Source organism: Balearica regulorum, chromosome 1 (assembly GCF_011004875.1).
Source record: "Balearica regulorum gibbericeps isolate bBalReg1 chromosome 1, bBalReg1.pri, whole genome shotgun sequence".
Taxonomy (NCBI): Eukaryota; Metazoa; Chordata; class Aves; order Gruiformes; family Gruidae; genus Balearica; species Balearica regulorum.
The window spans coordinates 123,759,678-123,772,041 of NC_046184.1; the positions used below are offsets into that span (position 1 = coordinate 123,759,678).

General features: G+C 37.0%; 1 protein-coding gene across 3 annotated transcripts in view; it reads right to left on the reverse strand.

Annotated features, from left to right (window-relative positions):
* Positions 1–12,364, reverse strand: part of USP9X (ubiquitin specific peptidase 9 X-linked) — a 113,246-nt gene that overhangs the window by 68,320 nt on the left and 32,562 nt on the right. For all 3 annotated transcript variants that reach the window (XM_075774106.1, XM_075774088.1, XM_075774097.1), the window contains 7 exons: positions 9,170–9,282; positions 8,150–8,368; positions 6,823–6,938; positions 6,322–6,573; positions 6,101–6,239; positions 4,351–4,503; positions 222–326 (listed from right to left, as the gene is read on the reverse strand). In XM_075774106.1, coding sequence (XP_075630221.1) covers positions 222–326; positions 4,351–4,503; positions 6,101–6,239; positions 6,322–6,573; positions 6,823–6,938; positions 8,150–8,368; positions 9,170–9,282 — 1,097 coding nt within the window. The remainder of the gene's footprint in view (positions 1–221; positions 327–4,350; positions 4,504–6,100; positions 6,240–6,321; positions 6,574–6,822; positions 6,939–8,149; positions 8,369–9,169; positions 9,283–12,364) is intronic.

Here is a 12,364-nt window from a genome sequence, read left to right on the forward strand (position 1 = left end):
GTTGAAAATCTCACAATGAATGCTCATTAAAGAACAGCAGAACCTAGCATTTCTAATATTAAATATTACAGACTGTTGCTACACACATTAAGAAGTCTTTTAAAACAAGGAAACTGCCCATATCTAAAATAAGCAGAAAGTAGACATTGAAAGAGTCACAAATCTGTATCCAACTTCACAACTCAATTCCTGAATACAGTCAGAAGAGTGTGCATAGTTACCTTAAAACAATCAAACAGGTGATCAAGCTGTTCAGGAGAGAAATCCCAAGCTAATTTTGCAAGGAGATCATGTACATTTTTTACAATGGCTTCATGTTTTCCTGCCTGTCAAGAAGACAAAAAGAATTGACCAATATTTGTAGCAATCTGTATTAAGTCAAGCAGTAAGACATACTACATCATTTTTACAAGACTGAGGCGGCCAGCAAGAAAAGCTGATGCTGTGGGAGCAGCATGGCAAACTAAATACTTACTTCACTGGGAAGTCACATACTTACACATATGAGGGAAAACTAAACATTGTTTAGTACTTGTGTGCACACAAGTATTTATTTAGAATATAAATACTGCAGTATAAATACTGCAGTATTTATATTCTGAATTTTTTTTTTTTTTTTTCCACACACACACACCACCCCCCCCCCCCAAAATCATGCTGGGACAGTAGACCATAAACTCTTAAGGGGTATTTTAATTTAGAAATCAGTATTTTACTTTAATGTAGTTTTGGGTGGGGGTTTTTTGTTTTGTTTTGGTGAGGCTAGGTTGTTTTTTTTAAAGAAAGGACTCAAAATTCACCTCCTCAATGAATTTCATTGAGGTGTTTTAAGCTCTAAAACAATTTTTAGTATTTCCACATAGTTTCTCATGCTGAAGAATGTCCTTTGTGCTAGTGGATTCATGGACAACTAAAGCTTTCTATTACAAATTACTTGTTGGCAGACAACATTTTAAAGTCCAGCAGCTTATAAACTTAAGAAGTCTAACAATCAAACAATGAATGGCAAGATGTTGAGTTATTTAAAACAGTGTGTAGTATATGACAGTTTGGTGTATATCACAATTTTGACATTTGAGGGGGAAGGAGGAAGACAATAAAGAAAAAATAGGTAGCTCAGTTTTAACTCTGGGTAAGAAGAAAATTTCCTTCCTACATGCCTGGGCTGGAAAATGCATCCCGTGCTGTAAATCTGCACTCAGAAACCACAATTTTGGACTATGTGAATCAATAGCTGATTTACTGTAGTAAAATTTCCTGTAAGTGTAGAATAAAAAATGCAAACCAAATACCTAAAAAACAAACTCTGATGTAATTAATCTTGTACAGTATTAAAAATGCATGCATGAGCAGTTTTGAAATTCATTTCCTTCTAAAAGCTTGCATCAGTAGTTCACTTAAAAAACAACAAAAAAAAGATACTAATAGCTTTGTTACATGCTGTGCTGTAAATTCTTTATAGTGTGCCATCAATTTTTCTTTTAAAAAAGTGAATTTAAGTAGTAACATTTGTTTTCATGGTATGGGTCAGATTACAAGAGGGAATTACTAAACCACTTAATTCCACTTGATTTTGCAAAACATCGTGTAATTTTTTTCTCTGACCAGATCATTTCCTGGATGGAAAGAAAGGCTGAGAGCACACAGGGCAGAAAGAGCATCTACAGTATAACAAATAAAAGAAGAACAGCTGCCCAGGGGGCAGGGCAAGAAGACTAAGGAATAAAACACTCCTGTCTTGGGAAGGTTTTAACAGACATGGGGAAGCCGTACAAGACAGTAGGAAGAGGTAAGGAACCTGGTGTGTGAACTGTCAGCTTGCTGTGCTCAAACAGGGAAGCGCATGTCAAGTTCTAGTTAAATGCTCCAGAATGTAAGTAAGCAGACTCCAACACTAATCTGCAAATTTATTTCTTGTCCACCTGGATCCTTCCCTGTGGCTTAACAGGCTGCAACTTAATGCATGCCTTTACAGACTTCCAACATTATTCCTTGAATGAAATATACTTCTACTTTGTGAGCACTTACCTTCTAAGACACAAAAACACTTCAATAAAACTTAAACTTATGTTGCCTTCTAAAGGCAAAAGCAGCATGACTTTATTACTTTTCATAAACTACTTATTTTTATTCTAGTTGTATACTGAGATTCTCAGAGCACTTCCACACTCTCAACTGTAAATTTGTGCATGCTTACCCTCTAAACCCAGGCAGCAACATAACAATTCTAGCCTGAAAGCAAAACCACACCACTGCTGCACTGAGCCAGAGCTAAAATAGCCTGCCTGTTATATAAAGCTACACAGTAAATCAACGCCTCACTACTGAATTTCATGCTCCAGCTGCTCTTAGAAGCAGTCATTTAATAAGAACTTCTACAAACTACTAAACACAGGGAATAGGGAAGTTGGTAACAATCATTCTGTATTAGCAGATTTTGGTATTCTTACCTTTTAGTCTATTTTAATTCCATGGCCAAAGCTACAGTGAAACCATGTACCTGAATAATACTTAGTGAATTCAACTTTCACACACACACACACACACACACAAAAACCCAAGCAAAAACAAAAAAACAGAACAGGGCAAAACTGCAGCAAATGCACTTGTGGCAACTACCGAATTAAAAGCCAGGTATTTGAGCGTACGGGAGATTTATTCCTAAATTATGTTTTTGCAACTGTTGGAGTTGCAAACAAACCCTATCTTTAACAGGTTGCACCACTTGTGCACATTTTTCTGGAAGTGTAAAATGTTTGGCTTAAGCCAGCTTATCCACATGTCCCATTTCCAGGCACTATGAGTCATATAATTGCTTGGAAATTTTTTTTCCAAATTTCAGAATTTTTTTTTCCCCTTATAAAAGGTGAGGCTCTAATATAGTTAATATAAGCCTACTAACAGCAAACTAACTTCTCAAAATTTCCTCCCCCACAAGTCCTCTTACAAAGACAGTCTGGAAAGGTCTACAGACCACATGCTGAAAACTAACAGTATGATCACAGACCTTAATTCAAGTAATCTGTGTATTACTCTGTTACATGATGTAAATTTCTAAACAGGACTTAGGGATAAAAAGAAAATAAAGACTTTCTTGAATTTCAGCCTGTGTAGTTACCACCATGCTGGAATTGAAGTCCTTAGATTATGAACTTAGTTGAAACACCAGAGATCTCAAGTCAACCCTCCACTACATTACCTGTAGTTCCAAGTCCTTTAACTGTAACCTGAAAAGAGCATGCCTGAAAATAGGGGCAGCTAGGTAAGTCCACTTAAGCCAAATTCTTACAGTTTCAGAAGAACATGAACACACATAAACTTGGGAGATACTACTACCCAATTCCTTCTCATGGTTTAACCCCAAGCTGGCAACTAAGCCCCATCCAGCTGCTCACTGACTCCCCACCCCACAGTGGGGTGGGGGAAAGAATCAGAAGAGTAAAAGTGAGAAAACTCATGGGTTGAGATAGAGTTTAATATGTAAATCTTTTGTTTTACCTACATAGCCCCATATAACCTACTATGGAGAAATTTAACTCTATCCCTGCCAAAACCAGTACAGCCCTCTATCTTGGAAACTAGGTTTAGCCTTCCCACACTTGAAAGACTGGCCTAAGGGCTTACTCATACAATTAAGTTAAGTTTCACTACCAATTACTTATGAACAAGGATATATGTACTCACGCTTGTTTCTATCCTAAAATGACCTTTTATTTTCTGTCTACTCAATAATTAATAATGATTTTGTCTCTTCAACTGCAAATTATGTGTGCTAAACTCATGCAGCCCACAGCTAGGAAGCCCAGCTTCACCAATCATTTAAGTAAACAAGTCGATATTGCAAGAGTTATCATTTTTCAAAAATAATCATTACAACACTAAGAAAGGCATTTGCTGCTAAACAGCTTCTAGAACAGTCATTATTATAAACCTTATTAATAGCACTTTGCCCAGGAAAAAATTAGACAACTGTGGTGAACTCAGAGATTAGCAATATTTATTCTTAATGCATTTAAAAATATTAAGTCATAATATATCATGTTGTTTCATAATCTAGACTTTGCTCAACATTGAGGGTTCCTTAATAATTAAAAAGGATAATCTTTGCACCATGTTCTAAACTGTTCCTTTAGACTTTACATACATGTGTAGATGAGCCCTTCTACTAAAGACACTTGAGAAGACAATTTTGAGATCCAGGACCCCAAAAAAGAACACCATTAGATTTTAAAATTTTCTTTAGTTTTGTCTAACATCAAGCATAATAAGCACAAGTCCCCATCTTCTCAATACATGACACAGAACAAGATCGCTCCTGCACAGTAGCAGACAAGGAGTTGAATTCTTTACCTGTGCAGCCCAAATGTTGTCAAGATCCTGCAAAGTGAGGGCTTTCTCTTTGATGACAAAACGAAGAATTTTCTCTAACTTCTCTACATACTGAGGCTGATGAAGACTATCTCTCAACACAATTGATAAAATATTATTCTGCTGGATCCATTCCTGAATAGAAAAAGAAATTAGTGCCATCTCAAATTATTGAAGTGTTGCCACTGATATTTAAGCTAAAAAGAAAAATCTCGATCTGTTACAGATTAATGACTTCATATACAATATTCTAATTGGGAGAAGTGAGAAACATGGAGCACAAGAGGAAGGTATTTATCTCTACCTTTCATTTCCTCTTTAAAAGAAAATCAACTTTTTAAATAATGTAATATGCTAGTCACTGTGACATGTTAAGGGGAAATAGTTTTTCAGGCATATTAAAATATTGAATGCAAAGCATAAAAATATTCAAACAACTTCAAACATAAAAAGCCAGTGGGAAGAACAGTTAACTCATCTAGTCAAGGAACAAAATTTTTCTCTTCCAATTCACAATCATTAAATATCAAAACCAAATTAAGACACTTCTAGCTTTACTGGTATGCCTACAGCATATCACATAAAAAGGACACAAGCAAGGACTGAAATATAAAAAGGTTACAGTATTTAAGTACTGCCACTTACAGGATTTTTTAAAATGCTTTAATTAAATTAGAGGCAAATATTCAAGCCTTATTTAAGTAGATGCAATTTTTTTCAGTGGTGTCATTGACGCAGTCAGATTAGGGTCCCGTACTTTTTCCTCTGACTGAAGAAAAGCAGTGTGCGCTTTGAGCATTGAAAAAGAAAACAAACATACACAGCATCCTACCTTCCAACAGTATCCTTGACTACAGACTTACAATATTCAAGCTAGTCTTGTGAAATACTTAAATCTAGAAGTTTTCATTTAAAAACAGAGGTCTTGTCTGAGATGCCAAACTATAGGGAGCATGTGAAAGAGACCTATTTCCTCCTATTGCTTTAAAAAGTGAAACTGCGGTCATTCTTTGTTTGTCAGTAGACCTTTTGCAGACAATAAACCTCACAACATGTAGTCAGTCACAAAGATGGGGAAGAACAGTGCAAAAATCACTTAACACAACTGAATTTCACAAAGATGAAGAGAAAATTGTCCTTACTTTCACTGTAAAAATGCTCATTTTAATAGTTCCCTACATATGCACTTAAGCATGAAACAGTAGTCAAAGTATGTAAATATTAAATAAAATAAAAATGTGCTATCTAGAACTTTCTGTACCAAAGAATCCAGCTTCAGAAATGTGAAAAGCGAAGTCGCCACTTAGAACCCTAATGAGAAAGAATTACTTGAAGCACAAAACCCAGACTAGATCCTTATTAAACGAACATTCAATTTGTAGGCACAGTGGCACTAAAGTTTCAAAGGAATTGCACTTGTTTTATCTAGGTTTGGTTTTGGGGGTTTTTTAAACACTATATAAATACCATACTATTCAAGGATCCCTTTTAAAAGCATGTTTTAGCAGCACTGAAAATAATTCTCAACAGCAGCTTTGAAACAAATGCAGCAATTTTGCACAGACTACTATTAAAATGACTTGTTACCATGACGTGATACCTACTGTTCATTACACTAGATATGAAAACCAGCAGTGTGTGCAGGACCCATAATACATAGCTACTTCTACAGGTGAAGTAATAAGGAGGAAGAAAATCTATTCAATGAATTTTGATGAAGAGGAGAACTTACTGCCATTCTTTCAGCTGTAAGCCATTCTTCCTCTTCAGGATTTCCATGCCGATGAGTATAATATGACACACTGGATATTACTTTGTTAACTTCATTTAGTGCATTCATTTTACCATTGAAAGATGAAATTTGTAACAACCTGTAAGAGAAATTAAATGTAAGAAGTGTGAAAAAAAAATAAATGCCAGAAGTAGCATATCATATTAGGAGTAGCATCTTACCTAAGAATCATTTTTAACCTAAATATTTCTAAGTTTTTTACAGTTTCTTCTTGTCCTGGAACTCTTGAAGCTAAGTTCTTCAGAGATTTGATTATCATCGACAGAGCATCATTTTTGGCTTCATTCTTTGCTTCTTTTTTCAGTTCATCATCTGTTAAATTTTCTAAAAATTGTGGAACCATTTCTATAATTGGAAGGAAATATTTCTTCACTGTATGTAATGTTAGAAATTCGTAACATTGTCCAAATGGCCTGAAAAAAAAAAGAGAAAAGGGATCAAAGTGCCATAATCAGCAGTTGTGCAATATTAAGATAGCAAGGAGCAATTCATTCAAGAAACTCAAGTGTATTTACAAGCACATGAAATATTGAAGGTAAACACAAGTAATTAAGAGATGGAGTGAGAAGGGCTTCAAGAAAAGACTAAGCTTTGCCCTAACATGAAATTTCACTTAGTTCAACTTTTCAAAACATGTAAATTATTAACTTTAAAAAACTTACTTGATGAGAGCTGCAATTATCTGAACATTCAATGCTGATCCACTCATGAAGCGATCATGCAAGATCTGAAATCCATTTAATGTGCCAAACTTGTTGATAAGATCTACTAGCCAACCCTGCAATATAATAAACAGTTATTTTCTGACATTTACAAACTACCAGCTAGAAACTCTTTCAAGTACCTGTTAGTAACAAAACTTGCTTTAAAAAAAGTCCTTAAACAAACAATAAAGCATTGGAAGGTAATAGAATTGACAGTGAACTTGCCTATATAGTTTAAATATTCAGTTTTAAGGAAATGCTTAGAAATAGGCAACACAATCTTTCCCATTATCATATAAAAAACCCAGATGTTGTAATTAGTTATTCAAAGAATTTTATCAAATATATAGGAATAAAAATCACTAATTCAGGTTCATCTTTGGCTGCGAAGTTACTACAGAAAGCACAATGACTCTGGTATTTTCTTCTGGTCCTGGATGTGATAATGCTGCATATAAAAGCCGTAAGCATGCAAAATAACATTCTTCTAAACATGGGTTAGCAATGCAAGGAAGTCCAAGGACACAAAGTTATTTATCTTTGGTTCTTACGTATCGACAGCTAGCAGGTAAAAAAAAAAGGGTGGGGGGTGGGGGGGAAGCAACAAAAATATAATTTGGTTAGCTCCTAAAGTTGTATTGATGCCATTTGGAGCACAATCCTGAAAAAAAAAAATCAGACCCAAGAACCAGAACAGATTACTAATCTGCACTGGCAGTTCAAAATAAACCAAACCAACCAACCAAACAAAGCAAACAAAACCAAAACACCACCAAAAAAACCCCAACAAAAAAACGCCTCACCAAACCCCCCAAAACCACACTGACACTAGCATCCCACGTCCAATTAAAAACATTTCTCCCACCATTGAGGACTGTAAGAAAAGGGAGAGAAAATTCTTACTTTATCACATTATCTCTTCCTCAAAGTATGTCACCTACAAAATCAACTTGAGTGAGAAGGTAAATCCATCAATTGGCAAATAACAGGCAAGCCAATTAACACAGTACAAACAGCATTCCAATAGAGTTGTGCCAGCTAACCACAGAAACACATGACACAGTTTGATTGTGGATCAAAGACTGAAAGAGCTAGAAGGGGAAATTTAACTTATGATTTAATGTACAAGTCAAAAGCGGCAGAACATCTTAGCAGTATCTAGAATTCATTTTATAGAATGAAGGTGGGCTTTTTTTCCCCTCTAAAAACACTTCTTTATGGCTATTGTGTAATTAGGTTAACACTGCATAAAATTAAAAATACAGGTCTGAAAATGCTCTCATACCTTTGGTGATCGTGGGTCAGGAGGACGGGCATAAAGTTCATCTTCAGCAAGCTGGACTCCTGCAGGAACTGTTTCTGAGGGACGAGTACCATTGTATAGATGGAATTTGCAGTGAGGATTTAAGGCCATGGCAAGAAGTTCAAGAAGGGGAAACCAATCTTGGGACAGCTTGGCCACACAGAGTTCCACTAGTCGATGAGTGTTGTTAATAATACATCTCTATTAAGAAAAAAAAAAATCAACAACCAAGATTATGGCAGGAGACTATACAATGAATATGAACTGTAAGCTCTGAATAAATTGTACCTAGCCTGCAGAGTTGCATAGAAGTTTTACAACATTGTATTTTAATTCATACTTCCTCCAATAAAGGCTTTAAACAAACTTTAAACTATCTTTTTTCAGCTAAAAATCAAATTAGGAAAAACACACAAATATTTTTAGTTTTTTGAGACATTCATGAATCATCACTGAACTATTACATTTTCCTTCCTTCACCCATTTCTCGCACAGATTTTAATCTGCTTATGAAGATCTTCACAGTTTCCAATTTGGCATGCGACTAGCTGTCCAACAGGTAGTTTCTATATTCAAACAGCTGCTACAAACATTCAGAAGTTAGCAGGTTGCTAAAAGCTTTTACCAAAAAAAAGCAAATTTTCATGTCCTAGCATGCACATAAAAATAGGCAGGTCTCTAGACACCTGGCCAAAGACAGCCTGCCTAACAAAAGCTGCACTACTGAACACAAAAATTTCAGTTCCTCCCCATATCATCTCTTGTGTTTCATTTCCTTCCAAAAACACTAGAGGTAAGAAGATGAAACAATGATAGAAGGATGACTTTTTTCCCCTCCACCAAGAGCCATATATACAAGAATTCTCCCAGTTCTCTGTCAAGATGAGTTTCAGTGAGATTCAGTCTCTGCAGTCTCCTCACTCTCCTCACAGTCACAAAAAGATAATCTCTTTCCTCATTTAAATTACTATGCTTTTCAGAAACACAACTTTAAAAACTCACATGAATCTCAAACTTCCAGCCACTCACTGCCTCATCTGTAAGGATTTTTGTGAAAGATATTGTCAACCCATCTCGAAAAAATCGCTGGCATGCTTCGCTTTTGACATCAAGGCCTATTTTAAAACAGAAAAGAGAAAAAAAAAAGAAACTATTAATTATGCAATTTCGTTAGTTAAGTGAACTTCTAAATATTGAAATTAGTTATTTGGACTTCAAAGTTTTGGTGTTCAAAGTTTCAGAATTATTTTAAAAAGAGAAGCCTTGGATGAAGACAAACTTACATAAGCTTGAATGCACAAAAACCTGACATATTAATGTTCTAGTAAAGCTACCTCAAAAAGTGCATTTTTCAATTATTTTAAAAAAACACATGATAGGGTTTTCATACACCTGTAACACTCAAAGATACAGTAGCAAAAATAACAGTAAGTACAATCTTTATCTTCTGTTTTTCTGGTATACATGCATTGATGTTCTGTTCTTATTCAGGTGCTACCAGTAAAACTCAGTGAGTGAAGAGGAGAAAGGGTGAGACCTGCTCAGCTTCTCAGACACAATTAACTTGCAGAAATATACATAAATCCTTCTGTCTCTCACCCTCACTTGAAGTACAGTTTCTTGTAATTCCGCCGCCAGGACCCTACCTACCTAGACCCCAACACTGCCGTGAACCTTTGCAGCCACCATATGTCAAGTTTAAGTTTAAAGAACAGTGCTCCATACTTTTCTTTCAGCTATTTTAAAACTCTGGAGTTATTTATAAACCAGTACTTCAAGGAATCTGTATTTCCCCTTCAAAAGTTCAGTTAGAAAATCCGACTAGGGCTAAAAGTCAACAGAAAAATATATTGAACATGTACCAGTACACACTGGAAACAATGAAAGCCATTGGATACGTTACAAAAAGAAAACTCTGAACTGCCTGCATAGTTTCTTTACAAAACAAGTTTAATCTTCAATCAGGGAATCTTAGCATTCAACAAGCCTACAGCGTCCACATTCACAAAAATTACCACCACCACCACACACCCCTCCCTGCAATCTCCTTAATGAGACATCCCAACAATAACTTCCACTGGTTTGGGAAGGATTGATTTAAGTTCCTCATAGTCACAAACAATGACACAACAGAGATTGCTTTAAAAAGTGGTCACAGAACATCTGCCCTGCTTCTTGATGCATACCACAAAGGCTTTCCAAACTCCTGTAACAGGGCTTGCTAGCTTATGCTCTTATGGTGCATGCAGCTCTCAAGCAACTCAAGTAAAGCAAGAATCTTTGGAGAGCTCCTGTCACCTCCTTGAAAACTACTCCAGTGTTCCCTCTTTTTAATCACTACCAGAGGTACATGATACACATACATTACGTGGCCAAGTATAAAAAAAACGCCACTGCCTAGAGAGGTTGTGGAGTCTCCTTCTCCGGACATATTGAAAAACCCACCTGGACGCGATCCTGTGCAACCTGCTCTAAGTGATCCTGCTCTAGCAGGGAGGCTGGACTAGATGATCTCTAGAGGTCCCTTCCGACCCTTACCAGTCTGTGAATATCTTCCTATGTAGCTTGCAGTCTGGATAGCTGACAACCCTACACTATATAGTAAGTGCCAAGACCAATAACAAAAAGGCCACAAGCCACAGCAGTGACAACACGACAAGAGAAGAGAGATGGGCACTGCCTAACACTTAGGCATTTGCAGTAAAGGACTTTGATAAATTAATTCCTCAAGGAGTAAAGATGACAACTTCACCCTATACAAAACAGAGGACAGGGAGGGCATCCAATGCTGTCAACTTGACCTAGGGGAAATGTTCCTTTCTGAACCCAAATGTAACTGTGAACTTTATTCTTGAATACAAACTTAAAAGCAGGCACTCAAGTGATTTTAATGGTCCTTAGGGTACCAGTATACTGCACTGAAACCTCTCAAACATTCAAGTACTTCTTGGACCATCTCTCCCCATAATGGTTGGCCAACTTCAGTCAGCGAGACATTTCAAACCAAGTTCAGGAATACCAAAACACAGTATCTTTCAAAATAAATTGTCCTTTCTGCACTTCATTGAACTTGGAAAGAGTGAGAAGATGTAGAACCTCAGAAGATACTTGTATGACTCGCAGATCTACAATCACTTTTTACCTTCTCCCACAACATCTACAAGGACCAGAGTATCATCAAAAGCGAGGTACAGGAGTCCTAGAGGACATTAGGTTGGGAGAGGAAGCAAGAGTAATCCAAAGACAGTGAGAAGAGACACAGCAATTACACTAGACACCTGGTACCTACTGCTTGAATCAGATTCAGTATCACTAACTTTTAAGTAAGACTGCAAGCAGCCATTTTTCTCCCCGTTTTCCAAATTCTGAGGGCAGAGAAGGATAAGGAAGAATACAAGAGATAAGTGCATGCAGCCCTGAGCTAAGTATTTAGAGAAAAGTTGAAGAAATGGATTATGCAGTGAGAAAAAAGTCAATATGAAAGGAAAAGGTGATGTGTAACATACAGTATATGGGACCTGCAACTAAGGGACTGGAGGAAGAACAGAGGGCCGTTTTATTTCTGTACCTATGTTTATAAGTGGTCAATGTCCGAGATAAACCACACAGAATGTATCAACCCTGCCACAAGAGCAGAAACACTCTAGGTCCAAAAAACTTGTTAGTTCAGATTCAACTGTAGATGAACAACTCCAACGTATCTGAGGGGTATTCAGCAGTACAGGGGTGGAGCACCAAGGCCCTGAGCAAAGTCACCCAGCTCCTCTTCTCCAGGACTTTGGATCACACAACTTTGTAGCTGCAACCCCAGAGCTGAGCTGGCTTCACGCACTGTGGAGTGTGGCACTGTGCCAGTGAAGCCTCTCCCAGACCTGGAGCCTCCAGAAGCACAGCACAGAAATCTTCCAGCAGCTGGGCAAGAGCTGGCTTAGACCCTGCAGAACTGACAGTGACCTGGAGCTAATAAGCCCTAGGGAAATCCACACTTGCCCAAGGGGACAGTGGCTACACATGGCACACACAGATTCTGACAGACTTTCAATAACTCTTAATCATCAGGAGTATGAGAGTCCTTCTACACCATGACACTACACTGGCCCTCCTGTAGTTCATTTCACTGAATTGGTTCTCGCCCAAATACCTGGCTAAGAAACTCTGGAACATGACAACACAAATCTGATGTCCTTGCTTTAGTTT